Below are 24160 nucleotides of genomic sequence, written 5' to 3' on the forward strand. Positions count from 1 at the left end.
TTTTGCTGAGGCTGGGAGGCATTGCCAGCCAGCTATCCGATGAAAAGGCTGCCTGGTTCCATCTTGGAAAATACCATGACCACTGCCTGCCAGCAGCCTTAGCTGCTGCAGTGAGAGCCAGGAAACCTTCACAGCCTCAGCACATGGACAGGTACAGCCTTCCTGGGAGATGTCCCAGGGGGCCTACAAAGCAACTCCATGCTGTGTGCTCACTTTCACCCTGTGCAGGATGCTCAGCCACCATGCTGAGGGCCCCAGACAATGGACAGCAGGCTGTCTCCTCACTTGAAGACAAACCAGCTTAGCTTATTTCAGAGACCCATGCTCAAAGGAGACTGGACAGGGCTGTCTCTGTCTTTTCCGCCCCCAGTCCACTTCGTTCCTCTGTCTGTTGGAAGATCCTTGTGGTTTATGCTGCTTCTCACTCACTCCAGAGGCTCATCATGTGAAGATGTTACCTGTCAAGTGTTCCTGCACAGCCCCCCCACCCACCCATTTGAGTCCAGACACATGAGAACAGCGTGGCACCTGACTTTTAGTAGTCTGGCAAACAACTGTCCAGGTTTTACTTGTCCAGGTTGCCTGGCTACACATTGGAGCTGCACATCACATAGTAAGGTGCCATCCTCCAGTGGTTCAGCTCCATACAGACAGCACATGGCCCACATGGACTCACTGCTGTTGCTCCAGCATCAGATGAGGTCGACCATAAATGTCTGATTGGAAGCATGGTGTCTGTCCCATTGTCCTCCTTCCCGTCTGGTCTGCAGGCCTTACCTAGATCCTCTCCACGTGGACTCCCCTGGGTTCCCATACTTTACCTTCAAGACATCAAGTCCAAGGAGGGTTACTGAGGGTGATTTGGGCCTCTGGGACGCTGTGATTCTGTTTTCCAACCTGTTCCCCCTGTATTTAGTTCTTCAGTTTCTGCCGTGTCTGCCCAGTACATAGAAAGTGATATTTTCCCTCCCTCCCCCTTCCTTGCTCTCCCCTTCCTCCTTCCTTTCTTTCTCTTTTAGAAAGGGTCTCATGCTGTAGACAAGGATGACCTTGAACTACTCCTGAGTGCCTGGATTACAGGCATGTACCATCATTCCCAGTTTACGTGGTGCTGGAGATCAAGCCCAGGACCTTGTGCATGCTAGGCAGTCACTCCTAACAGCGGAACTACATTGCCGGTTCCTGACAGTGGTCTTTTAAAATGGAGTAGGCCCGGGCATGGCTACGCACGCCTTTGACCCTAGCACCCGGCAGGAATATAGGATAGCTGTGAGTGTGAGGCCAGCCTGGAATTACAGAATGAGTTCCAGATCAGCCTGGGCTAGAGTGGGACCCTGCCTCAAAATCAAACAAAAAAAGAAAGAAGGAAGGAAGGAAGGAAAGGGAAGGGAAGGGAAGGGGAAGGGAAGGGAGAAGGGAAAGGGGGGAAAGGGGAAGGGGAAGGGGAAAAGAGGAAGGGGAAGTGGAAAAGAGGAAGGGGGAAGGGGAAAAGAGAAAGGGGAAGGGGAAAGAGGAAGGGGGAAGGGGGAAGGGAAAGGGAAGGAAAGGAAGGAAATGAAAAAATGGAGCTAGTCTCTTAATTGGCTCCTTTTGGACCCAATTCTATGGTCACTGGTCCTGGTGTAGTGGTCATGGATGGGATGCAGATCTCTTGCACTTGCAGATGGGCGAAGGGCAGCTTTGGTGGCCTCTCCTTTTGTTCTCATTCTTGTGCTGTGAATTTCTCCCAGCAGCAGCAGCCTGAGATTGACTGGGTGGCATAGCTTTCTGCCTAAGCTCTGGAGTTTGAGCCCTGCCAGGAGCACTGCCTGGCTGTGGGCTTGTGCTGCCACCTGGTGGTTGTGGACGAGTATTGCATAGGATGGTGGTCAGGCCACAGGTCTAAGTTGAATTTTGACATATATTTGTTATGAATGCTGATGAGAGAGAGGAAAAAAAAAAAACCTAACAGTTTTCTGTGGTGTTTAGCTACTAGTGACTGAGCAGGAAATCCCACCCATGTTCTACCACTCAGTCAGAAAATGTCCTGATCCGGAAAGCCCCCAGCTGCCTGTGCTGAACGAATGTGTAGCTCAGCTCTTGCCTTGCTTACAGTCCAGGATCCCGTGGTGGGCATGGCTGAGGATGGCCGGGAGAAGCCAAAGCTGCCAGCAGAGAAAGCAGAGCTGGAGCAGGCCCAAATTAAGGGTCCTGTGGATATGCCTGGAGGGGAAGCTGCCAAGGAGAAGCAGGAGGCTGCACAGCTCGATCGCCCCGGCCACGGTGGGTGTTGAGCAAGGCTCATCTTAACACTGGAGAGGTGCTTTGTGCTACAGCACAGCCCAGGTCTGGCTTCTAGGGTCACCCTTTCCTCCTCAGTCAGGACAGCTGCCTGCTGCTCAGCTAGCCCCAGTGGGCCTGGGCAGCAGCACGTGCTGGCCCACATCACACTGTGGGAGCCAGAGTCCAGTTCAGATCCCCTACGAAGGAAAAGGGCCTCTCAGCCTCATCCTACAACCTGTCCTTGTGTCCTTTTAGGTATCGCGATTCCCATGGGCGAGGCCCACCGCCACGAGCCTCCCATTCCTCATGACAAGGTGATAGTGGATGAAGGTCAAGACTCAGAAGGACCAGAGGAGAATAAGCCACCTCCCAGACACACGGCAGGAGGGGATCCTGGGGGCAAGGGGCAGATGGCAGCCCCTCCTCCTGAGGTGGAGAGGGAGAAACAGGAAGCTGAGAGGAGAGAGGCAGAGAAGAGACCTGAGCAAGCCCCAGCCTTGGAGGCAGTGGGCACTCTTCCTGAACAACCTCAGAAGGCTCCAGAAGCAGATGGTCAGCCTGGGAAGGGGGATTCCAGACCAGATGACAGGGATCTGCATCCAGGGCCCCAGGCTGTACTCTCTGTGGAGCAGAACTCCCACGTGGCTGGTGAAGGGGAGAAGGCTGCACACAAGGCTGAAGGGGACCTGAGGAAGCCTGTAGAGAATGACCCCAAGAGTGACTTCGGTGGGTGCTTCAGGAAACTCCTCTGGGTGTAGACAGTGGGCAGGACTAGGAGAAGGGATTAGTCTTGTGTCCTGGCTATCTGTCTTAAAAGATTAGCATGTGAATGTAGCAGCCCGTCAGCAGCTGGTGAGGAAAAGGAAGAGTCTGGTGGCTTGACAGCTACTATAATATCTGTCACACAGTTGTTTGCCAGACCACTAAATGTCAGGTGCCACGCTGTTCTCATGTGTCTGGACTCAAATGGGGGGGGGGGGGTGCAGGAACACTTGACAGGTAATACACTGTTAAGTGCCCGGCTAAGAGCTGGTTAGGACGGTGCTTGCATTTGAATTGGTGAAGGTAGTTAGTTAACATTGGCTCACTGCCACAGCCTGTGAGATTGTTAAATATTTTTTATTACTTCCCTGGTAATCATCAGGTTGAATATAAACTGTGCTGATGGGTGAGGGAGGGGCAATGATGGAGAGTCATTTTAGGAAACATCTGCCACCCCACAATCTTTTGCTAAACCATTGGTGTCTCTGTCTGTGCAGGTGAAATGGCAGTCCTCCCAACACAGAGGCTGGAGGCTCCAGAGCAGAGGGAGGCTGAGCGGCTCGGCGGAGACCAGGGGGCCAGCAAGCTGGAAGGTAGGACTGGCCATGCCCTTTCTGAGGAGTCCTAGGGTAAGGTGGGGTGGGTGCCCCTGGATCCCTCATGCTCCCACAGCTTCTGTTCATCTTTATTGGCTTTTCTACCCTGGAAGCACCTTCTGCTTCCTACCAGCAGCTTTCTCTCTGGAACCTCTAGGAACACTTTTTTTTTTTTTATCTCTTTCTCCTCTATCACATTGCTTTTAATTACCATTTTTATTTCATCTTAAAGCAGGTGTGTTAATGTTCCCAGCACTCGTAGGTGTTTAAGCCAGCTGTGGGGTCTTGGTATACACAGATGTGAAGACTTATTTTAATGCCTGGGGCCCGTTAGGGGGTCTGGGATGGCTCTGGCGGTCAGCAGCACTCACTACCCCAATCCCGCTTGGGCCAAGTCCTCCAAACTTCTCTGCTCATTTTGGCTTTTTATGTCCCCTCCTGATGGTGTTCCCTGGGCAGGGGAGGTGATAGTGGTGGCGGTCATCCCTCCTAGCCAGTTTTCTTTTTGTCTGTGCCAGCTGCCTCTTCAGCGTTGAGGTCTGGCACCTTGGCACTGTGTGTGGGAAGCAGGCAGCAGGGTGCAGGCTATCCTCTGGACCTGGTCTGCCTTACCAACCCCCCTCCCCACCATGAGGTTATGAGACCCAGGCTGCATCCCACCGAGCTTGCAGGCCAGGCCTGAGCAGCCCCATACTTGCCACTGAGATGGGACTTCTCCTGGCTGAGCCTCTGGCAGTGGCCTGGAGCAGAGAGCCACAGGTGCTTTTGCATCTCTAGAGCTCCCATGTTGCTTAGGAAACTTCCCACACTTGCTATTTTTGTCTCTGGTTTTAGTCTGACTGTATGTGTTGGTTCCAATTTCTATAATCTGTTACCTAAAAACCTGTTTGATTCTTTGATTTTTTTTTCTTCTGAAAAAGAGACTTTTCACGGTTTCCTATTCTGCCTTTCTTCCATATGCCTCTCAATGGGATGAACAGATGAAATTAAAAAGATAGTAGCAGGTACGACTCAAAAGGAGTGTGTTGCAATGAGAAGCATGTGTGTGGAGGCGCTGATAGTGTGAGAACAGCACCTTGGTGGCATAGTCTACCTGTGAGGGACTTGCATGAGGACACATCAGGCCGGGGAGTGGCATCCCTTCCCAGCTGAAATACAGCACAGATACTCCGGCTACCTCTCCCTTCCTTTATCACTGCCATCCTGGTCATTCTCAGCCCTCCTGTGACTGTCCTCAGAAGACAGAAAAAGGTTGTCTGTAAGTGACTTAGGGCACCACCTGAGCCAGAGATAGTGTGGGGGCTGCATGTACCCGCTGCTGTGAGTGGTCTGCATTCATACGTGCCCCCTTGTCTCTGGGTGGGTGGTTCCCATCCCATTTGTGCACCTGGCCCTGGCAGGCTCTGGTGGGGCCAGCCTGTCCCATGCTGCTTCACATCTGTCCCGTGTGGCTTCCAGCTGGACATGGTGCTTTCCCTCCCTCTCCCAGAGTCCCCCGGGACAGTCCACAGAGGAGTATGTGAGGCAGGGACTGCTCTTTCAGAGCCCCGCTCTTGGGGTGTGGGGGATGCTAGCCTGTGAAATATTGGCCTTGTGCCACTGTTATGTGATCATGATTTGCTGCCAGGATCAGTTGTGGCGTTTGAGACAGCACCCTCTGTGTCCTTGTCTGAGGGCAGGTGTATCGGAGCTCCATGCTGAGGCATTTCCTTCCAGACACATTGGGACAACCTTGGGCATTAGAGTTGGGGCCATCTCTCCCCTAGGTTAGCTTGTTCCACATAGTTCACCCTTCCTCTAACCTGCCCACCAGCCTTTGCATCCTTGTACTGGCTATCAGGAAGTTTAGGCAGGCCCTGGGCCATGTCTGTGGGAATCCATCACTGCCCCTGGTAGAGTGGGCCTTGCTTGGATGTTTGCTGTCACTGTTCACAAGATGTTTTTGAGGGGTGTGTGGGTGGGTATGTGCACACATGTGTTCATGTTTCCACCTTTTGTCTTGTCATTAGTGTCAGCGTGCTGGGATTGGACACCCACTGTGGCTTCTGACTTTCTCTGTAGTGTCTGGGCATCAAACTCAGGCACGCCAGCTTAAGCAGCAGTTGCTTTATACCCAACCCTGGTCTTGTGTTCTGATGTCTGGTCCTAAGCCACCATCTTTCAGAGATGTGAGCTGTAAAAGTGACACCCATGTGGCTGTGTATACTTGACTCAACCCAGAGTGTTTGTAGTGAACAGCCTGCTCCAGCTGTGCCTGTGGGCAGCTGTTGGCAGCAGCTGAGGTTGAGAATGTGGCCTACTCCCTATCTAGTGGGCACAGAAAGGACACAGCAGGTGTGAACAGACCTTAAGGGCCTTCCTCTTATCTTTGTGACTTGTCTCTTCCCCTCTGTTGGTGGTGTGTAGCTCCCTTTACTGCTAAGACTATCCCTGTGTGTCAGATAGCTGCATGCTGACAGCTGGTCAGGGCTGCACTTAAGTCCAGGCTCTCATATTCACCTTGAAATAAAAGCTGCCTTTGTTTTAATGATTAAAATAGTAACTACATATTTTTTAAAGCAGCTTACTGTTTTTCTTTTCTTTTTCCCGAGGTAGTGTCTCACTCTGGCCCAGGCAGACCTGGAACTCACTATGTAGTCTCAGGGTGGCTTCAAACTCATGGCGATCCTCTTACCTCTGCCTCCCAGGAGTTGGGATTAAAGGCGTGCGCCACTATGCCTGGCTGTTTTTCTTTTCTTATATGTTAGTTCTAGAGCAACCAAATATGTGTGGATGGGGAGGATCACCCAGCCCAGAGAACCTATAACCTTCTGGTACATTCCCTCTCCCTAGCTGGGGTCTGCTGGTGTAGGGGGTAAGCGGAAGCTGGCAGGACAGCTGCTGGCCAGGTTGGGGCCCAGCCCTTGCCTTCTGCACTGAGCGTTGGTGGGGTTGAGGTGATGTCCTGCTGCTGACGTGGCCATCAGCTCACACAGACCCGTGTCTGCCATGCTGATCGTTTGTGTCCCCACCAGAAGCCGGCAGGGCCGAGATGCTGGACCATGCCGTCTTGCTGCAGGTGATCAAAGAGCAGCAGGTACAGCAGAAGCGCCTCCTGGACCAGCAGGAGAAGCTGCTGGCTGTCATTGAGGAGCAGCACAAGGAGATCCGCCAGCAGAGGCAGGAGGATGAGGAGGACAAGCCCAGGCCCGGTAGGTAGAACTCAGGCCAAGAGGGAGGGGACTGTACGCCAGGCCAGGTTGGGGCTGGGTCTGAGGCCAGGCAGCCTGAAGTCCTAGAGGGTGAACTTCAGTCTTGATCTGTGATTGCCTGCCTGCAAGTTTGTGCTTTTCTGTCACTGTTGCAGTAGCTTGTGTTCATTCTGTGCCTGAACTGATGGCCACCTTCATTTTCAGCAGATGTGCAGCCAGAGCCTGGGATGGCTGGGCCTAGGGGACAGGAGGAAGATGAGGCCCAGCATGATCGTGCTGGGGAGTCAATGGAGAATGCCCCTGTGCCCAGAGCTCCATCCCAGGAGCTGCATCAGCACGCCCTGGGGGAAGTCAAAGGAGTGCCCGACAGAGACCTGGTTGACCCTCCTGCTGGTGGCTCTGACACAGAGCCTCAGGCCGTCCACACCAAGCTGAAAGAAGACCAGAAGGTTGTTGCGAGGGAGGGGGCACCCAAGAATCCAAAGAAGCGCCTTGAAGAGGAGGTCCCCAGGCACAGCCAAGATGGTGGAGGTTCCCAAGAAAGGAAGAAAACTAGAAAGGAAGTACCAGCCACTGCCACTAACACTCGGGAAGAGGCTGACCAGCCTGTGGGTGGGGCAGAGGCTGAGGACTTACAAAAGAAGTCCAAGCCCTTAGACCGAGACCTGGGACCTGTTGTAGGCCCATCTAGCAAGCCAGCAAGTATGGCCTTTGAGCGCCAGGTCATCTCTGACAAGGACCGGGATGGTCACCCAGAGGTAAGAAAGGAGGCCCCTGGAGGGGTCATTGTACCTGCTGATGAGAAGAAAGTGAGGGAGGAGGATGCTGTTCATGACCTGAAACAGAGGGCAGACCCTAATCCTGGGCCCAGACTAGCTGGCCTTGGGGATCAGAAGCCGGACAATGCTAAACCCAACCGAGACCTGAAAGTGCAGGCTGGTTCTGACCTCCGGAGGAGACGGCGGGACCTTGCCTCTCATCCAGAAGGGGAGCCAGCTCCGAAGGATGGCATCATCATTAGTTTTAATCCCCTGCCTGACGTACATGTGAATGACCTCCGAAGTGCCCTGGACACCCAGCTCCGTCAAGCTGCAGGGGGTGCCTTGCAGGTGGTCCACAGCCGACATATTAAACAGTTGCCTGGCGCTCTGGAGGAGTCCTGAGAACCAGCTCATGGTGAGGGCTGCTGCCAGACATCAGACAGCAGCCGGTCGTTCCCAGCTGTGTCCTGACTGAATGTGGAGACCATGTTGATATGTCCCCAGGGATTGGTGTCTGAGGCCTTCACAGCACATTGTGAAAGTCTAAAAGGCTGCACCATCTGCAGCTGCTTCCAGACATCCTGTTTTGCTGTCACCCCTCTTGCTTTGAGGCCACTAGACTTCCGAAACCTAAGCTCTTCCTGGCCCAGCAGTGGCTTCAGCCTGGAGCCACCCAGAGACACAAATTCTCCGAGACATCACACTGTGGCAGCACTTGTGTGCCTGTTGATTCGCCTTTGTTCCACTGTGTTGAAGTCCAGTGGCATCTCTGATTATAGGGTGGACATCCTGCCGCCAGTGCAGTCAACTTGCAGCCTCTATGAGAACCACCCTGGCCTGATGTGGCCCACACACTCTGTGATGAGGTGATAAACTGCAGTAGGCACCTCTGCCTCTCCCACTTGAGGGAAGGTGAGACTCAACTTTGGGGGAGGGGGTGCCTACAGGGACACTTCCCTCCAGCCTTCCCATTACCCATACTTCTTGGGCCACTCTGAAACTAATTATGACATTTAGAAAAAATAAAATACCATTGGTACCTGACATGTCAAGCTTGTACTGAGGGAATTAGCTAGAAAAAAGCCTGCTCAAGGTTCTGCCATCCAGCAGTAGGGCTTAGAGGTCACAGAGGGACATTTTCCAATGGTCATCACTGGGCTCAGAGTATGCAAGTGCAGGTGGAGACCCTACAGAAAGACTGGTGCTCTGGGTCTTGCTGACCCCTGTGGGGGCAGTGGCTGTACCAGCCTGCTGCCAGGACAAGCCCCCACCTGTAGCTTAGTAGGATGACGCATCCACATGGGCCTGAGACTAGCCGGTTAGGCTAACCCCCTCCCCCGGTGTGGCCAGTGTGGCTCCGTAAGAGTTAGGGAAAGATGGCATGATTGTGCCAGCTCTTAGCAGACATGGGCATGCTCTGTTTTGACATCCCCTGACCTAGAGGCACTTGTGAGATTTAGGGACAGAAGGGAGAAGAGCCTGGATGGTCCTGTGCGAGTTGCCTCAAGCCTCACCACAGAGGGCCTAGATGGACTAGGAGCCTAGTATGTGCTCTACCAGCCTCTGTTTTGCTTAATTGCAATGTCTTAAATGATGCCATTGGGCAGCTTGAAGACTAGTGAATGAAGCCAGGTGTGGTGGGACACACCTTTAATCCCAGCACTTGAGAGGCAGAGGTAGGAGGATCGCCATGAATTTGAGGCCACCTGAGACTACACAGTGAATTCCAGGTCAACCTGGGCTACAGTGAGACCCTACCTCGAAAAACAAAACAAGGAAGAATAAGACTTAGCAAATGAATAAAAGCAGTGAAAATTCCACAATGCCAGCTATGACTCCTGCCCAGAAGCTGGGTCCAGCTCATGCAGGAGATACTCAGTGAAGGGCAGGTCTCAGATTGCCTCCTGTCTGTCCTTCCTTGACTAAAAACAGTTCCAAATAAGCATTGCTTGGTGGTAAGGTGCCATCTGGCCATCCTGAGATAGGAACTCATTTGTCACCTTGCCTGGAGTAGGGTTTTCACACAGCTTGATATTCCTGAATGCCTCCCCTTGACCTAGTCTTCCTTCTGGAGGCCACACGGCTCCGCCTTGGTCTAAGAACCTGACCCTGGAGCAGGCAAGCCCTCCCAGCAGTGCTCCTGTACTAGTAACACCGTCACTTTCCCTCCCAGTCAGTAGTCCTTTGGATGAGGAGAGAAATTTCTTTCCCAACAAGCAATATGGCCCGCTGCCTGGGGCTTTTTACTGACTGCAGAGGGGTCAGAGCACAGATGGCACCCCTGTCTGGGTCCTGTGTTGCCTGGTGGTCCTGACCAGCACTACAGGCTGGGCCACCGGTGAGCTGCCTGCTGTCTTTGGTAGGTGTGGGCTACTGGGGTGAAGCACCTGCCTATGAGGGATCTGCTGTAGAACAGATGCATTTGGGGACAGTGCCACCAGGTCAGTGGTATGTGCTTGGCTGGGTGCACAGCAAAGCAGGGCAGGAGTACAGTGTGGCTTGGCTCTCAAAGTAATGATTTCCTCCAGGGCCAACAGAAGGCCTTTAAGTGCTTAGAATACAAGGGTGCTGCCCTTGTTGGTGGGATCATGGGCCTTGCAAGATGTTTAGGTTGTGCTCAGGCCCTGTGTTCTCTTGCCTGGTGGGGGTACAGGAGGAGGAGCCTCATGAGACTATCCTTTGTAAATCCCCCAGCATTTTGTTGTGGCCTGGGACAGCATACTCCAAGCAGTTACAGCCTGTGCGGGGTGACAGCTGCAGAAACCGTCCCTACTGTGATGGATAGCAGCTGCTGAGCCCTCATCAGTGAATGCAGTTCAGAGACTGAGGCGTTTGGAGGGCGGAGGACAGCAGGGCAGGTACCTAGAATTGGAGAAGGAAGTTGGGGGAGGGGCTAAAGTACCTGCAAACATCTTGAGATTTGTTCTGCTTGGTTTCAGCACCATGGGTGTTTGGGCAGGGCATCATGGCATTGGGAGCAAGAGGCAGAGCTTTCTTCCTGTCAGGAAAGGAACTGGAGACCAGGCATAACCTTCAAAAGCATGCTCCCAGTGATCTACATCCAAAAGATCCAAGAACCTCCCAAAACAGAACCACCTGCTAGACCAAGTCTTCAACACAAGCCCAAGTACAGCAGCTGGAAGGGCGAGGAGGTATGAAAGCTGAGCACTGAGCCAGTAGGTGGGCCACACAGAGGATCTGCCTGCCGTCTTGTGGCGGAGGATGAAGAGACCTCAGAAGAGATCACTTTACTAGACAGGTGTGTGGGGGGGGGTGCTGACTAATGGGACCCAGATTTGGAAGCTTTCAAGGAGAATGCGCTCTGGCCAGTGAGCTGTCAGAGGACTTAAGGATATGGTGGTTAGGAAAAAGAAGTCCCTATGTGAGGCTCAGTCCTGGGTTGCAAGCTTTGCAAGTGGAGAAAGGCACACTGAGCAGGCAATGCCTATGACGTGGGGAGGATGTCCAGTCATTCCTAGGAATCCCCCACCCGTCACCCTGGAGGCAGCAGGAGATGGGCCTCAGTGGCTCAGTCTAGAGTCACACCTGCATGTTCTGGGCCATAAAACCTGATATCACCTGCCCAACAGGACAGATTCTAGCTGCTTCAACTCTGCTAGCTCCTGCACTGTCCTGGAGGCCATGTCTAGAGATAGACTCCTGGCATCTATCAGACAGGCCAGTTCCAGAGTAGCAATAGGGTGCCATGTGGAAGTGCAGATTTCAACACTGTGCATTGCTCAAGAGCCCTTGGTCCTGCCAGTATTCCTGGCACTGGGGCTCCCAGACAGGGGCAGACCTGCCAAGGACAGCATGACCTCCAAGCCCAGTAGACATGGGACTGAATAGTTTCCATGTCTTCCAGCAGGTGGCGCCCAGGCAATGCAGAATCCCCAAGGCTACCTTCCCTTGTTATTGTTCATGCTACTTTATTCATACAGACACATGGGGTGGGGGCTGCTGGGAGATGATGGCTCAGCAGTTAAAGGTGCTTGCAAAGCTAGTTGGCCCAGGTTCGATTCTCCAGTACCCACATAAAGCCAGGTGCACAAAGTGGTGGGCTTATGCATTTGGGTTTGCAGTGGAAAGAGACCATTCTCTCAAATTAATAAAAATGCTTTTACAAAAAGGCTTTAGCTAACCCTGTGACAGAGATAGGAAACAAGACCAGGAGCCTTCAGTGATGATGCCAAGCTTTGGTGTAATTAGAGGCTACAGGGGTGGCTGTCTCCTCAAGGGAGGGGCTACATAAAGTTGGTGTCCTAAGTGGAGCCCCATGGAGGTCTGGGCACTTGCTTTCACCTCTGCCTGAGCCCAGGACTCTGCAGGGATTCCCTGCACCCGGGCTTCCACCTTTGGTGTGTGTGGTGAGGTCCAGGGCTGTGGCACATTACTTGGGCTAAATACTTTTGAGAACTGTCTTAGATGGGGATCCTGTGGCAGATTTCCATGGGGGGGATGAGGGGAGAGGCTGGATCATTACAATGTGCTTATTTTCAGGAAGCCTGGGACAGCGGGATGTAATACCCTTCATCATGGGTTGTCACATCTTAATCTAATCCAGATCTTTACGAAATTGGAGCACATTTCCAACTTGCCCAAGGTTTAACCCAAGAAGAAACACTCAGAGCACCCAGGAACTTGGCTGCACACACCTCCTTTCTGCCCTGAAAGTCCCATGCATGCCATCAAGACACGTGTCTGTGCCCATGGCATTGGTAGATGTGAGGACCAGAGTTCATTCCTTCCTAGGAGCCTCCCGTCAGGGGCTTCTTGGCCTGAAAGAAAAAGTGCTTTGTCTGAATGACTTATTTGCAAGCTAGGTTTATAAAAGAAAATGTCACATTCTCCAAAATATCTTACAGATAATTTGGGTGGTCATTTGTGAGGGGGGGGTCCCCATCTCAGCTTTGTCACAAAGACAAAGCCTAGCTCCTATAAACAAGCAGAAGTTCTATGCTGGGCAGGAACAGGCAAGGACCACAGTGGGATGCTTTAATATGATCAGGCAAGCATGTAGGAGAGATGGGGCCAACAACAAGCCATCTCAGCCACAGAAAGAGTGGCAGAAAAGCAGAAATACATGCATACTAGAAGTGAAGGCTTGGCCTCAAGAGACGGCTTAGCAGTTAAGGAGCTTGCCTACAAAGCCAAAGTACCCAGGTTCGATTCCCCAAGACCCACATAAGCCAGATGCACACGTGGTGCATGCACGTGGAGTTCATTTACCACAACTAGAGGCCCTGGTATGCCCATATTCATATTCTCTCTTGCAAATAAAAATAGTTTTTAAAAAGTTATGTATAAAAAAAGTGAAGGCTTATCTGGGTTCCTTTACCCTCAGGGAGGCCCGCAACTGGGAAGTGCACTACCAGATGAGTGACCCACCTCTAGATGGGACAGGACTGGTCTATAACAACTTCAAGGAAGGTCTTAGTTCTTCTAAATGCTGCCCATTCTGCCTAGGGCAACCCTAAAGCTTCAGGAACGTGCTTCCAGTTCACTGAACGCTTCTGGGTCCCATCCAACTGAGAAAGGAGTAGAGTTAGGGTGACTGGACTCAAAAATGTAGGAAAATTTGCACTTGCTAGAAATCAAAGATGATCTGACTTATTTCTTGCCTAGTTCCCCCAGACCTGTTTTCCCACAAACAACCAGGACCCCTCTTGGGAAGAAGGTCTTTCATAAGATTTAAACATGTGGTTGGTCAAGTTCAGCCCCTGGAACTTGGTGTCAGGGCTAACCTCTTCCTGAGACAGCCCCTAGCCCTAACCAGCTAGCTGTCCCTCTGGTTCATCTGACCCGGAAGACAGCCCACCACCCTAAGGTCATAAATACCTTTGCAAGGGGAGGGCAGTCTGATCACTTAGAAACTTCCAGCTGTGGGTGAGTTTTTTCCCTCAGCTGGGCCTGGGCTGGCTGGGGAGGGTCCCCTAGCCCTTACTCTTCACATAGGCTCCTTTATCCCCTCCAGTTCCCCACATGACAGGAACTCCTTGAACTTTCCAATGCTTTTTTTCCCCAGGCCCTCCACATGGGCTATCTAGCCACATGGGTGTCTTTCCTTGGCTCTGTACTTCCTTCAACAAATATAATTTAGTAATTATCCTTCTCAGTCTTTTGTATTCAATCCTTTGGCTAAAATTAGAAATGTTAGGGTTTGGGGTTCAAGGACTTTCCTGGACCTCTAGCACCATTACACAACCACCTTTTCTTGAGAGTATCCAGCTCTCTGCATTAGGATCTCCCAGTAACCAATCACTGACATCATGAACCCCCCCTCCCACCTACTGAATCAGGGTTGCCTACAGCAAAGGCCAGTAGTGTTGACACTTTGGGAACACAACCTAGAATGAATGACCAAGACCCCTGTCTTGGCCCAAAGCCACATCAGCAGGTGGCACCTTCACCGTGGCCTGCTCCACCAGCTTCCTACTTTCTTAAATTGTATTACTTATTTGAGAGAGAAGGAAACATCGAAAGAGACAGAATGGACGCACCAGGGCCTTCAGCCTCTGCCAACAAACTCCAGACACGTGCACTACCTCATGCATCTGGCTTACGTGGATCCTGGGGAATCAAACCTGGATCCTTTAGCTTTACAGGCAATTGTCTTAACAGCTAGGCCATCTCTCCAGTTCAGGGTTTTTATGAAGATAGCAACACAATGCTGCAGGTTTTTCCCATTTGTATGTGGCCATCACAAGACTGTTATCGGCCCAGCAACTGACAGCAACCGGGCCACCAAGGCTAGGACTTAAAGGTGGAGGGGTTAGAAGTAGAGGTAGGACAAGGCCAGGTCGTGCTCGGATGAGGGCCAGCAAGCTGCATAGACTCAGCCGTCATGGTCTGCGCATTTCCTTTACTCCCGGGGTGGTGGTGGGGTGTCTAGACCGGCCCTGCCACATTATACAGGTAGTTCTGGGAGCGGTCCACTGACAATTCACACGTCGTCGGTCCTTCCTGAGGTTGGCGGGTGGCTCAGCTTACACGCAGGAAAGAGGCGGAGCGGCAGAATCGCCCCGAACCAACATGAAAGGGACGGCCCTGGGGGGGCAAGAGCAGGGCCGGAGCCGTGCCCACTTACCGCGGCGGCGAAGCAGCTCCTCAGGGCCTCGAACTCCGGCGCGCAGAGGTCCTTCCGCAGGTGGCCGCCCGGGGCCGTGGAGGCCTGCACGCACCTGCCGTACGCCGCGGCCTGCAAGTGGACAGGGGGGGATCGCGGGGTCTGACCACGGCCGCCGACTTCCCCCTCCCCGGGTCCACCGCCCCTGTGCCAGCTCTGTCCCTACCTCCGCCCCGCAGGCCGCCAGGCGCTCGGGGAAGGCGCGGAGGCGACTCCGCACGCGCCCCCACACTGCTCCGTGAGCGGACATGAGCGTTGGTCTAGGCCGGAGACCTGCGGGCGCCGCCATCTCGGAGTCTTCCTTTTCCGGCGTCGAATTCCTGAACAGCAGCACTTCCGCCCATAGTCTTTCCTGGTTGGCCAGGGTCGCCAGCTTGTGCTTCGGTCATTGGTCTCCTTCCTTGTCTATCACTAGTTGGGACCTAGGATTGGTTCAGACTAAAACAGCTCTTGAAGCCGACCTTTGGGACCGCCTCTCAGAGGCGATTGGCCTGCGGAGCCAGAGCCGCGTTATGATTGGAGAGCCTCAGCCTGGCGGAAGCGGGGCAGGCCGGGAAGGGACCTGGACCATGGCGGCCGGGCCGCCGCTACGAGACCGCCTGAGCTTCCTTCACCGGGTGAGTGAGGCTGGCCTGGCCGGGCCCGGCCCAGCCCGGGGACTTCACTAGAGACGGAAGTGGACTATCCAGCAGTAGCTGAGAGGGGGCGACCCCGCTCCGAGAATGAGCTAAGAGGCGGCCGGCAGCCTCCTGTGGACCGGGGTCCCCAGGCCGCGCCCCCCAAGGCTAGTTTCGGAGGAAAGCTTCAGGTCCAGGAGACACACCTCCCCAGAGGACGCGAGGCAGCCGGAAGCCCATGGCTGGAAGCTAGAGCGGTCGGGGCCTGTTGTTCTCTGTTAACCAAAGCAAGCTGTACGACTGCCTGAGCTTTCCGACTTGAGCTCGAGGTCACTGGGTGACTCCAGGGACCGGCCTTAGACTACTAGAAGCCGTGCCAGCAGGTCAATCTCCTGTTCAGGAGCTTCCTTATGTGCCAAGCTCTACCTGTGCAAGAGCCCACTCCAGGTCCCTCCCTCCCTCCAGCTCACTTTCTAGGCACTTGGACAAATGGCGTGGTGATGCTATGAGTCACGTGCCTTCAGCCTCTTGTCACCAGGAGGTGCATGTATTTACGTGCAGTCACGACACTAGATAGCTGTGTGCTGTACCAGGCAGGGTCAGCATCCTTGTCACTTTATTCCTGAACCCTTCGGGCTGGGGATGTGGATCAGGGATACAGTGCTTATCTCGTGTCCACAAAGCCTTTGGGTTTGATCCCCAACACTACTTAAAAATAAACCAAAAAAGCTTCTATTAAATGTTCCTGAACCCCTGAACCATTCTGTCCAGATACGGACTAATGTGAGAATAGATGTTTCCAGACTCCAACCAGGTAAGGCATGCACATAGAACTCACATTAGCCGTTCTTAAGGAGTGATGGAGTCAGTGAAGCTGTGCCCAGGAGAGCTGGAACTCCGGCCATCCTGTGTGAGAAGCCCTGGGCTTGCTAGTCAGTCAGAAGCTATATTGAAAGCACCTGCAGATACTGCACATGTCTACCAATAAGGCTGCACCGCATCTTGACCTAGGAAGAGTCCTCAGTGACTTTCCTCGTCTTTGGGGCTCCTCATCCCAGAGTGGTCCCTTCTTCAGGCCCGCTGTGGCCTACAGAATGATCCCGGCCCCTCCTTGTCTTCTCCCAGCCAGCTTAGCCCTGGGGAGCACCAGGGTGGATTCCATTACCTTTGGTGACTGAGGCCCACCCTGTGTAAGATAGTAACTCCCCTTGTTTCCCTGCAGCTCCCCATTCTCCTGAAGGGGACTTCAGATGATGATACCCCCTGCCCGGGCTACCTGTTTGAAGAGATTGCCAGTATCCTTCCCTGGTGTTCCTGTGCAGAGGGGACAGTAGACAGCAGGAGCTGGCACAGCAGGAAAGTTACTGGAGGAGGCTCTCCTGCTACCCCAGGGGCACCCACAGTTCCTTTTGACTAGTTGTGAGGTAATGGAGGCAGGCCTGAAAGCTGCACTGCGGGTGACACAAAGCTCAGGTGTCCTAAAAGCCTCAGTGCTCCTGAAACCAAGGTGGTGGCTGGCAGGGAGTGTGACCTAAGAAGGCTGGTAGCTGTAGGAGGGCAAGTTTCTTTGAGCAGCCAACATGTTCTATTATGGCCTGTGTTGGCTTGCTCCTTCCCTAACCCAAGTGTGTCTCAGAAATCTCCCACGAGTCGCTGGGCAGCAGCCAGTGCCTGCTGGAATATCTGCTGAGCCGCTTGGACAGCAGTTCCGGGCACGTGAAGCTCAAGGTGAGTCTGTGAGTGGCAAGCAGCAGGCCAGGCTGAGGGGAGGGGCTCAGCAGTCCTGAGTCTGTGGGTGGCAAGCAGCAGGCCAGGCTGAGGGGAGGGCCCCCAGCAGTCCTGAGCAGCCTGCCCCGCGGACCTGTCCACTCCCCAGGTGCTGAAGATCTTGCTGTACCTGTGCAGCCATGGCTCCTCCTCCTTCCTGCTCATCCTCCGACAAAACTCTGCCCTCATCCAGGAAGCCACAGGTGCACTGAGGAAAAGGCTGGACCTCAAGTGGTATGGGGAGTAAAAGGAAATTGTCTGTGTTGGAGGCACCTGCCCAAAGGTTCTCTGAGGAGCAGCTCTTAGCCCTGAAAGGATCAGGCAGAGCTTGGCACAGGCTGAAGCTGGGAAATGTGGTGCACTCTGGGGGTCACAGTGGTTGCTGTGGAGGGGGATGATGACTCACTGCTGTGAGAAGTGAAAGGGGGAGCTGAAGGTCTGCTCAAAGTCCTGAGTAAGGGACCAGGGTATCTAGAAGCATGGTACCTGTTCGGAATGGGCCTTAAAGCTGGCCATGTATGTGGTTAGCAGTGCCCAGGCTCAGCCCTGCCATCATCTGTCTTCTATCTGACAGCTTTTGCGGGGCCCCCGGACCCTCTCCATGGGAACAGCTTGTACCAGAAAGTGCGGGTCGCTGCCCAGGTGAGCCCTGGACCTGGTCACTACCCAGGCCACAGAGTGGCAGGACAGATGTCTGCAGGATGTTTGTTGGTCTCCTGCCACACAGGACGCTCAGCTGCACTTCTTGCTGCTGGGCCACAGCTCCTGTGTCTGGCTAGGCAGCTCTGGGGAAATGTCTGAGACAGAGCTGACTTGACAGGGATGGGGCAGGCCAGCAGACCCAAGTGGGACTCTCAGCACCTGCCTCCTTGTTTAGGACCTGGGTAGCACCTTGTTCTCTGATGCTGTGTTGCCTCTGACTCCCTCCCAGCCACCCCAGGCCTTGCCTCCAGCAGGTATGCTACCCTGATGGCCACATCCAGCTTGCCATTGGTGGTTGTCCCTCCCAGGACTGTCTTGGTGTCTGTGTTTGAGAGGGTGAGGCTGGAGGAGGGATGGCCTGTCCTGATGCCAGTGTCTTCCCCTAGGCATGGGTGCCCAGGCCAGGCCTCACAGTACCCTCCAGGGCTTTGGCTACAGTAAGGAACCAGGCAGGGCAGGTAAGGGGAAAGGGCTGTGGAAGGATTGGCGCTGATTCTCACTGTCCCTGCACTAGCTGTCCTCCTCATCGTCCCCATGTGGACTCATCTCTTCCTGGTGTTCCCATCTTATTTCTTTGCCCAACTAAGAGGAGCAGGGAAGCTGTGGCTAGGTCTGCTCTGTGGACAGGCAAGAGTGGTGTGGCCCCGCTGGCAGTGTCACAGACATCCACCCACCTGCAGGGGCTGAGGGCATGGTTCTGACCGTCATGGGACTTAGAGTGGTCATTTGTGTGAGTTGTGACAGGTGGGAACAGCATGTGTAGACACTTGTGCCATCAGGACACTCAAGGCCTGTTTATTGGAGCACAAGAGCCTGCAGCAGAAGCCAAGAAGCCTCCGCTGTCTCCTTGGGGTCGATGTTAGCTGTGTGCATCTGCGTGTTGTTAGACCATAACAGACCACTCTCTTTGTAGCTCTGGGAGTCTTATGCAGAAAGCTCATAGCAAAGGATGCTGGGCTTCGTGTCCCTTGAGTGAAGGCAGGGTCAAGGACTTTTCCATTTCCTGGGGCAATCACCTAGAATGCCTCTTGACCTGAGCTGTTGTAAGCTGAATGTCCAGAACCATTGGGCCTGAGAGTTGCTACCATGAGATATGCTAGGAAGCTTTCAGAAGGTCTGGGGTTCCACCAAGAGCCTTCGGCACTGTCTCTTCAGCACAGGTCGCCACCTCCCAGCCCTGAGTAGGAAGGAACCCTGGAGAATGGGGGAGGGGAGCCTGGGCACTCTGTCACCCCTGCCCCTGAGCTCTGATGTCACCTCCTCTGGGGAGCAGGCTCTGCGGGTGAGGCATTCCTCTCCACCATCCAGAGAGCTGCAGCAGCAGTGGCCAATGTTGTGCGCCCCGGGCCCGAGAATCCCAGTACCCGAGAGCCTATGCCAAGAGGCGACACCTACCAGCCTGCCGTGACACCTTCAGCTAACCACACATACCCTGTCCCTGGCAACCTGCTCCCTGGGGCCATCTTGGGATCCAGAGGTATGGAGGCTGCCCTTGGGAGTCTGGGTCACTTGCTACCGTATATGGTGGGCTTATGGGTATGGAGACAAATGTTGCTGCCTTGAATGGCAGGAGGCTCAAGCCCCAGCCCAGGGCACATACACAAAGCACATACCTGTCATCCCCGATGCCTGGAGTTTCTGGAGCCCCTGCGCAGGTGGCTGCCCAATCCTCAGCTCAAGACACAGTCCCTGGTCCAGGGTTCCCAGGGAGGTGGCATGAGGATCACTTGAAGCTTGAGAGCCCTGCCTGCCATTCCTCATCGTTTCCAGCTGTAAGGCATCGTCCTGGGCAGGCTGGAGGAGGCTGGGATGAACTGGATTTCAGCCCCAACTCCCAGAATTCCTCCCACACCAGTGACTTGAGCAAAGTCTCAGACTCGGGAAGTCGGTCTGGCAGTGACAGCCACTCAGGAGCCAGCCGGGATCCAGGTGACCTGGCAGAAAGGTGTGTGAAACGCGTGGTCTTCCCTCCCAGAGTTGAAGTGAGCAGGTTCCCTTCCCTCTAGGCCTTGCCCTCGTGCAGGAGCGGACGGGGTGCTGACCCCTGTATCCACCAGTGCCATTACTGCCCTGACTTGGTTGTGCCTTTGTGTTTCTGTCAGGGCTGAGGCTGTGACCCCGAGTGACTGCCAGCAGGAGCTGAACTTGGTAATGTCTGTGACACAGGGGCCACGTGCCTTCCTGAGCCGCGAGGAGACCCAGCACTTTGTCAAAGAGTGAGCCATCTGCTTACACATGCCCCCAAGGGAGGAGGGGTGGCCTGTGGCCATCTCCAGCTCCACCCGTGTGTCCCTCCCTGCACAGGTGTGGACTGCTCAACTGCGAGGCTGTGCTGGAGCTGCTTCTCCGCCAGCTGGGCACCACCAGCGAGTGTGAACAGATGGTGAGAGCAGGCGCTTGCCCACCGGGCATGCACTCATGGGCAAGTTCCCTGGGGGTTAAGCATATAAGGCAGCAGGGCACAGACCCTAGCTGATTGGGGGTCGCCCTGGGGATGGGTGAGGGCAGGTCTCTGTTGGTGCCATCTGGGTGCCGGGGTAGGGAGAGGCTGCAGACAGGCCTCCTTAGGACTCCCTGTCCTGGGCGAGGAGCAGTGTGGGGAGCTGATCCTCGTCTTCCCCCCACAGAGGGCACTCTGTGCCATTGCTGGCCTTGGGGGCGCTGACCTTCTGCCACAGGAACGCATCCTCCTTCTCTCCCGGCAGCGGCTACAGGAGCTCAGTGTGGGCAGCCCTGGGCCTGTGACCAGCAAGGCCACCAAGGTGGGCAGTGGGTCCCTGGGGAACAGCAGAGGCCATTTCAGCACTCCCACCCTGGTGGTCGTCCCCAGCTAGCCCACCTCAGCTCTTGTCAGGCATGCTCCCTCAGCCCTACCCAGGGGCAGTGCCCACAGCATTGGGATCCATCTCTCCTGAGCCTTGAATTGTAGGTGTCTTGGCCTCTCCCCCTTCCTGGATGCCCAGCCCATTCCTCCCCTTTGGATGACTCCCCATCTTGGGTCCTGGCACACCCTTACTTCCTCCAGGATGCCTTCCTTGGCTGCTGTTCTCCACCCCATGACTCAGCTCCAGGGGAGCCAGATGGGTCTTTGTCATCTGCATCGTTTTGCCCCAGTGCTCTACGGGCTGCCTGCACTCTCCCTCAGACCTTCCCATGGCATCCCCAGCTTCTCACTTCCTTTTTATCTGTGTCATCTCCTCAGTCACCAGTCCAGGCCATCTGTCTGCAGTTAGTCACCTACTGACTTCACCTGTAACTCACTCTTGGGTCACAGCACCCAGTTAAGCCTGGGGTGATATCACAGGAACATGTGTCCAGCAGCTGGAGTGACCAGATGATCTCTTGGTGAACCTCAACTCCCTTGGTGAACCCAAAAGATTCTGAGAATGGAAATGTCCATCCTCATGATGCTGTTAGCCATGTGGTCTAACATTTTTTTTTGTGTGTTGTTTATTTGAGAGAGAGAAAGGAGGGGAGAGAGAGAATGGGCACGCCAGGGCCTCCAGCCACTGCAAACAAACTCCAGATGCTTGTGCCCCCTTGTGCATCTGGCTTACGTGGGTCTTGGAGAGTTGAACCGGGATCCTTTGGCTATACAAATGCCTTAACCACTCAGCCATCTCTCTAGCCTGCTCTGATATTTTAACAGCAAAAGTCCAGTAGCAGATGACAGCAAGGTGCTGCCCAAGCTTGCCCTGCCTTCTGGGCAGTGGAGTGAAGAGGGTACTTGAGCACAGGCCTTGTCATCCCACTTTTTCCAAAATTAAGCAGGGTCTCACTACTTCCTCTTTTTCTCCAGATCCTTAGACACTTTGAAGCCTCCTGTGGGGAGCAGCCCCCAGCCCCTAGGCCCCGTGCCCAGCCAAGCCCTGCAGCTGCTCTCCTGGGTTCATCTGATTTGCTGACCGGCCCTGTGCCTCCCCCTGGAGGACAGGTCTTCCTCCAGCCCCTGAGTGCCGTCCCAGTCTTACCCAGGAGCCCCTCACCAACCCCATCTCTGGATGCGTGCCCCCTTCCCATCCTGGGGGACACTAGTTGGGCCAAGACCAGATGGACAAGTTCCAGCAAACAAGGACCAGGACCTGAAGAGAACTCAGAGAGCAAGAACACCCCAAAGCGTGGCTCAAGCAGGTGTCCATGGAGCCCCAACTCCTTGTTTGCTGGCATGGAGCTGGTGGCCTGCCCCCGCACACCCTGCCCAGACCCCCAGATCTGTCAGTCAGGGATGCAGGGGATGGCCACAGAGCCTTCAGGCTCAGAGCCATCAGTATTTGAGTTTTTAAATGCATGACTGTGTGAGCCCAGCTGGAGAGTCCCATTGTTCTCAGCTGGAGGCTCCTAGGACCCCATGGTCTTGCAATCCCTGTGCCTACAGTCCCCGTGCCCAAGTGGTTCTCCTTGGGTGTCTGCAGTCAGCCCCTTTTCCCTTCCCCCATCATGGCCACAGTATAGCATCCCCCAAGGCAGGTGAACTCCAGGTGGTCCTCCCAGCTGTTAGAATAGTCACTGAGTGGCACAGAGCCCATCAGTGCACAGAACAGCCAAGACCAAGATGGGGATGCAGAAGATGGGGCTCGATTCGTACCTCAGGAGTCGTCTGCACAGCCACTGTCCTTCAGGGAGTCAGCTCTCTGACATTGGCCCCCCTTTCCCTGCTGGCCAGACCCACACAGTCCCTCCTGTAGGTCTGCCTGTGACTGGAGACCCACCTGCAGAGGTTTCTAACACATCTGCAGGGCTAGTGCTTCTTGCAGGGTGCTGGCCATGGTCCCTCAGCCTATGCTGCCTCCCTTTCCAGGAAGCCTGAGGAGAGAGACCGACTCCAGCGCTACCTCAGTTCTCATCCACACCCGCACCTTTTGCTAGATGCTGGTGATGTGGACTTGAGCTCTTACAGCAGCTGACAGGGCTGCGACTGCTGGTCTAGGGTCCCCTGAGACGGGCCTTCCTTGCCTGACCCTCAGAGCCAGCGTTGTTGGGCTTTGGAAACACCCACTTAGTTCGTAGTTCTGGTTTTGATTGCAGATTCTTCCCCAGGAAGGCCATAAGAGCTCTGAGCCACTGCCTTTGGGGCAGGTCACGGATGAGGTGCATATGGCCTGCGGGATCTGGTACCCTCGAGCTGAATGGCCATCTCCAGTGTCGGGTCTCCACAGGATCCTGCTGTGGCTCTTGTACCACTCAGTGTGCCGCAGTTGCTTCCTGCAGACTGTGGGAGTGTCTGCTCACACATCCTGACATCTCAGAAGTCCCTGGGGAGCTGGCATGTACACTTCCCAGTAAACACCGTTGTTTACAGAAAGCTATGGCAGTGCGGGGTTCTTTATTTGCTGCTTTGTAATGTGCATTCCAGTCAAGGTACCGTTAGTAAGGGGCACACTTTGAGGACTTCCTTTCCCAAGTAGGAGCAGGTGGCCTTTCCTCAAGTGTTTGGTAGAACTCCCCAGTGCTTCTGCCCTTGAGTTTAACCTCAAGGAGAATGTTCTGGATCTTGATTATGGTGATGACATGAGACAGCCTCACTGGAGAGGCAGCATGTCTCTCCTGAGGTAGGGTCACCAACCTGGACAACATAGTGAATTTCAAGTCAGCCTGGGCTAGAGTGAGACCCTGCCTCAAGTAACAACAGGGCTGGGCATGGTGGTACATATCTTTAATCCCAGCACTTGAGGCTTAGGATTGCTGAGTTTGAGGCCATCCTGAGACTACATAGTGAATTCCAGGTCGGCCTGGGCTAGAGTGAGACCCTATGTCGGGGAAGAAAAAAAAAAAAAAATACAGGGCTGGGGAGGTAGCTCATCAGTTAAAGGCTCTTGCTTGCAAAACTTGCCAGCCCAAGTTCAGTTCCTCAGTCAGTACCCATGTAAAGCTGGATGCTCAAAGTGGAGCATACATCTGGAGTTCATTTGCATCTCTCCCTCTTTCTCCTCACAAATACATACATAGTTTTAAAAACAAGAAATGGGGGCTAGGGAGATGGCTCAGCAGTTAAAGGTGCTTGCAAAGTCTGCTTGCCTGCCAGGTTCAATTCCCCAACCACCTACATAAAGCTGGATGCCCTGGGGCTAGAGATGACTTAGTGGTTAAGGCGCTTGCCTGTGAAACCTAAGGACCCATGTTCAGCTCTCTAGATCCCACTTAAGCCAGATGTCCAAAGGTGAGGAAAGCACAAAGTTGCACATGCCCACTAGGTGGGACAAGCGGCTGGAATCTGATGGCAGTGGTGAGGTCCTGGTGTGCCAATTCTGTCTCTAAAAAATAAAGGTGGATGTGCATTTATTTGCAATGGCAATAGAGTGTGCACACACATTTTTAAAACAACAATAGCTCGAGGCAAGTCTGGCCAACCCTGCCCGTTTACTGAGAGGAGCTAAAG

General features: G+C 54.1%; 3 protein-coding genes across 9 annotated transcripts in view; 2 read left to right on the forward strand and 1 right to left on the reverse strand.

Annotated features, from left to right (window-relative positions):
- Nucleotides 1-8616, forward strand: part of Slc38a10 (solute carrier family 38 member 10) — a 54231-nt gene extending 45615 nt beyond the window's left edge. For 2 of the 5 annotated variants that reach the window (XM_004655719.2, XM_045159111.1), the window contains 6 exons: nucleotides 2095-2262; nucleotides 2518-2988; nucleotides 3522-3617; nucleotides 4601-4624; nucleotides 6635-6811; nucleotides 7016-8616. In XM_004655719.2, coding sequence (XP_004655776.2) covers nucleotides 2095-2262; nucleotides 2518-2988; nucleotides 3522-3617; nucleotides 4601-4624; nucleotides 6635-6811; nucleotides 7016-7974 — 1895 coding nt within the window. In that variant the 3' untranslated portion in view covers nucleotides 7975-8616. The remainder of the gene's footprint in view (nucleotides 1-2094; nucleotides 2263-2517; nucleotides 2989-3521; nucleotides 3618-4600; nucleotides 4625-6634; nucleotides 6812-7015) is intronic. The other 3 variants (XM_045159108.1, XM_045159109.1, XM_045159110.1) reach the window with 3 other exon arrangements.
- A 2863-nt stretch (nucleotides 8617-11479) lies between these two features.
- On the reverse strand, nucleotides 11480-15009 carry Ndufaf8 (NADH:ubiquinone oxidoreductase complex assembly factor 8). Its single transcript, XM_045159112.1, has 3 exons — nucleotides 14865-15009; nucleotides 14660-14770; nucleotides 11480-12350 (listed from the first exon to the last, which is right to left on the reverse strand). Exons 1-3 carry the CDS (start codon nucleotides 14985-14987, stop codon nucleotides 12321-12323), a joined length of 264 nt encoding a protein of 87 aa, XP_045015047.1. The 5' UTR covers nucleotides 14988-15009; the 3' UTR covers nucleotides 11480-12320.
- A 245-nt stretch (nucleotides 15010-15254) lies between these two features.
- Tepsin (TEPSIN adaptor related protein complex 4 accessory protein) lies at nucleotides 15255-23086 on the forward strand. 3 transcript variants are annotated; one of them, XM_004655717.2, is made up of 13 exons: nucleotides 15255-15315; nucleotides 16538-16610; nucleotides 16952-17043; nucleotides 17192-17285; nucleotides 17657-17724; nucleotides 17960-18038; nucleotides 18171-18242; nucleotides 19058-19261; nucleotides 19555-19729; nucleotides 19887-20000; nucleotides 20089-20167; nucleotides 20412-20546; nucleotides 21584-23086. In XM_004655717.2, the coding sequence occupies exons 1-13, from the start codon at nucleotides 15268-15270 to the stop codon at nucleotides 22073-22075; spliced, it is 1725 nt and encodes a 574-aa protein (XP_004655774.2). In that variant the 5' UTR covers nucleotides 15255-15267; the 3' UTR covers nucleotides 22076-23086. The 3 variants fall into 3 exon arrangements, with proteins under 3 accessions (XP_004655774.2, XP_045015328.1, XP_045015327.1); XM_045159393.1 differs by lacking the exon at nucleotides 21584-23086 and adding an exon at nucleotides 20810-21204; XM_045159392.1 differs by lacking the exon at nucleotides 18171-18242.
- The last annotated feature ends 1074 nt before the right edge of the window (nucleotides 23087-24160 follow it).

The sequence above is a fragment of the Jaculus jaculus genome, chromosome 9 (genome assembly GCF_020740685.1).
Source record: "Jaculus jaculus isolate mJacJac1 chromosome 9, mJacJac1.mat.Y.cur, whole genome shotgun sequence".
NCBI lineage: Eukaryota > Metazoa > Chordata > Mammalia > Rodentia > Dipodidae > Jaculus > Jaculus jaculus.

What these genes read in the sequence shown, in the direction of transcription:
- Tepsin (XM_004655717.2), top strand. Translation starts at nt 15,268, where the DNA reads ATGGCGGCCGGGCCGCCGCTACGAGACCGCCTGAGCTTCCTTCACCGG. An exon ending in GCCTGAGCTTCCTTCACCGG is followed by an intron (nt 15,316 to 16,537) that starts GTGAGTGAGGCT and finishes GTTTCCCTGCAG; the next exon opens with CTCCCCATTCTCCTGAAGGG. An exon ending in CCAGGCCTTGCCTCCAGCAG is followed by an intron (nt 18,039 to 18,170) that starts GTATGCTACCCT and finishes GTCTTCCCCTAG; the next exon opens with GCATGGGTGCCCAGGCCAGG.
- Ndufaf8 (XM_045159112.1), bottom strand. Translation starts at nt 14,987, where the DNA reads ATGGCGGCGCCCGCAGGTCTCCGGCCTAGACCAACGCTCATGTCCGCT. An exon ending in TGGCGGCCTGCGGGGCGGAG is followed by an intron (nt 14,771 to 14,864) that starts GTAGGGACAGAG and finishes GTCCACTTGCAG; the next exon opens with GCCGCGGCGTACGGCAGGTG. An exon ending in GGAGCTGCTTCGCCGCCGCG is followed by an intron (nt 12,351 to 14,659) that starts GTAAGTGGGCAC and finishes TTTTTCTTTCAG; the next exon opens with GCCAAGAAGCCCCTGACGGG.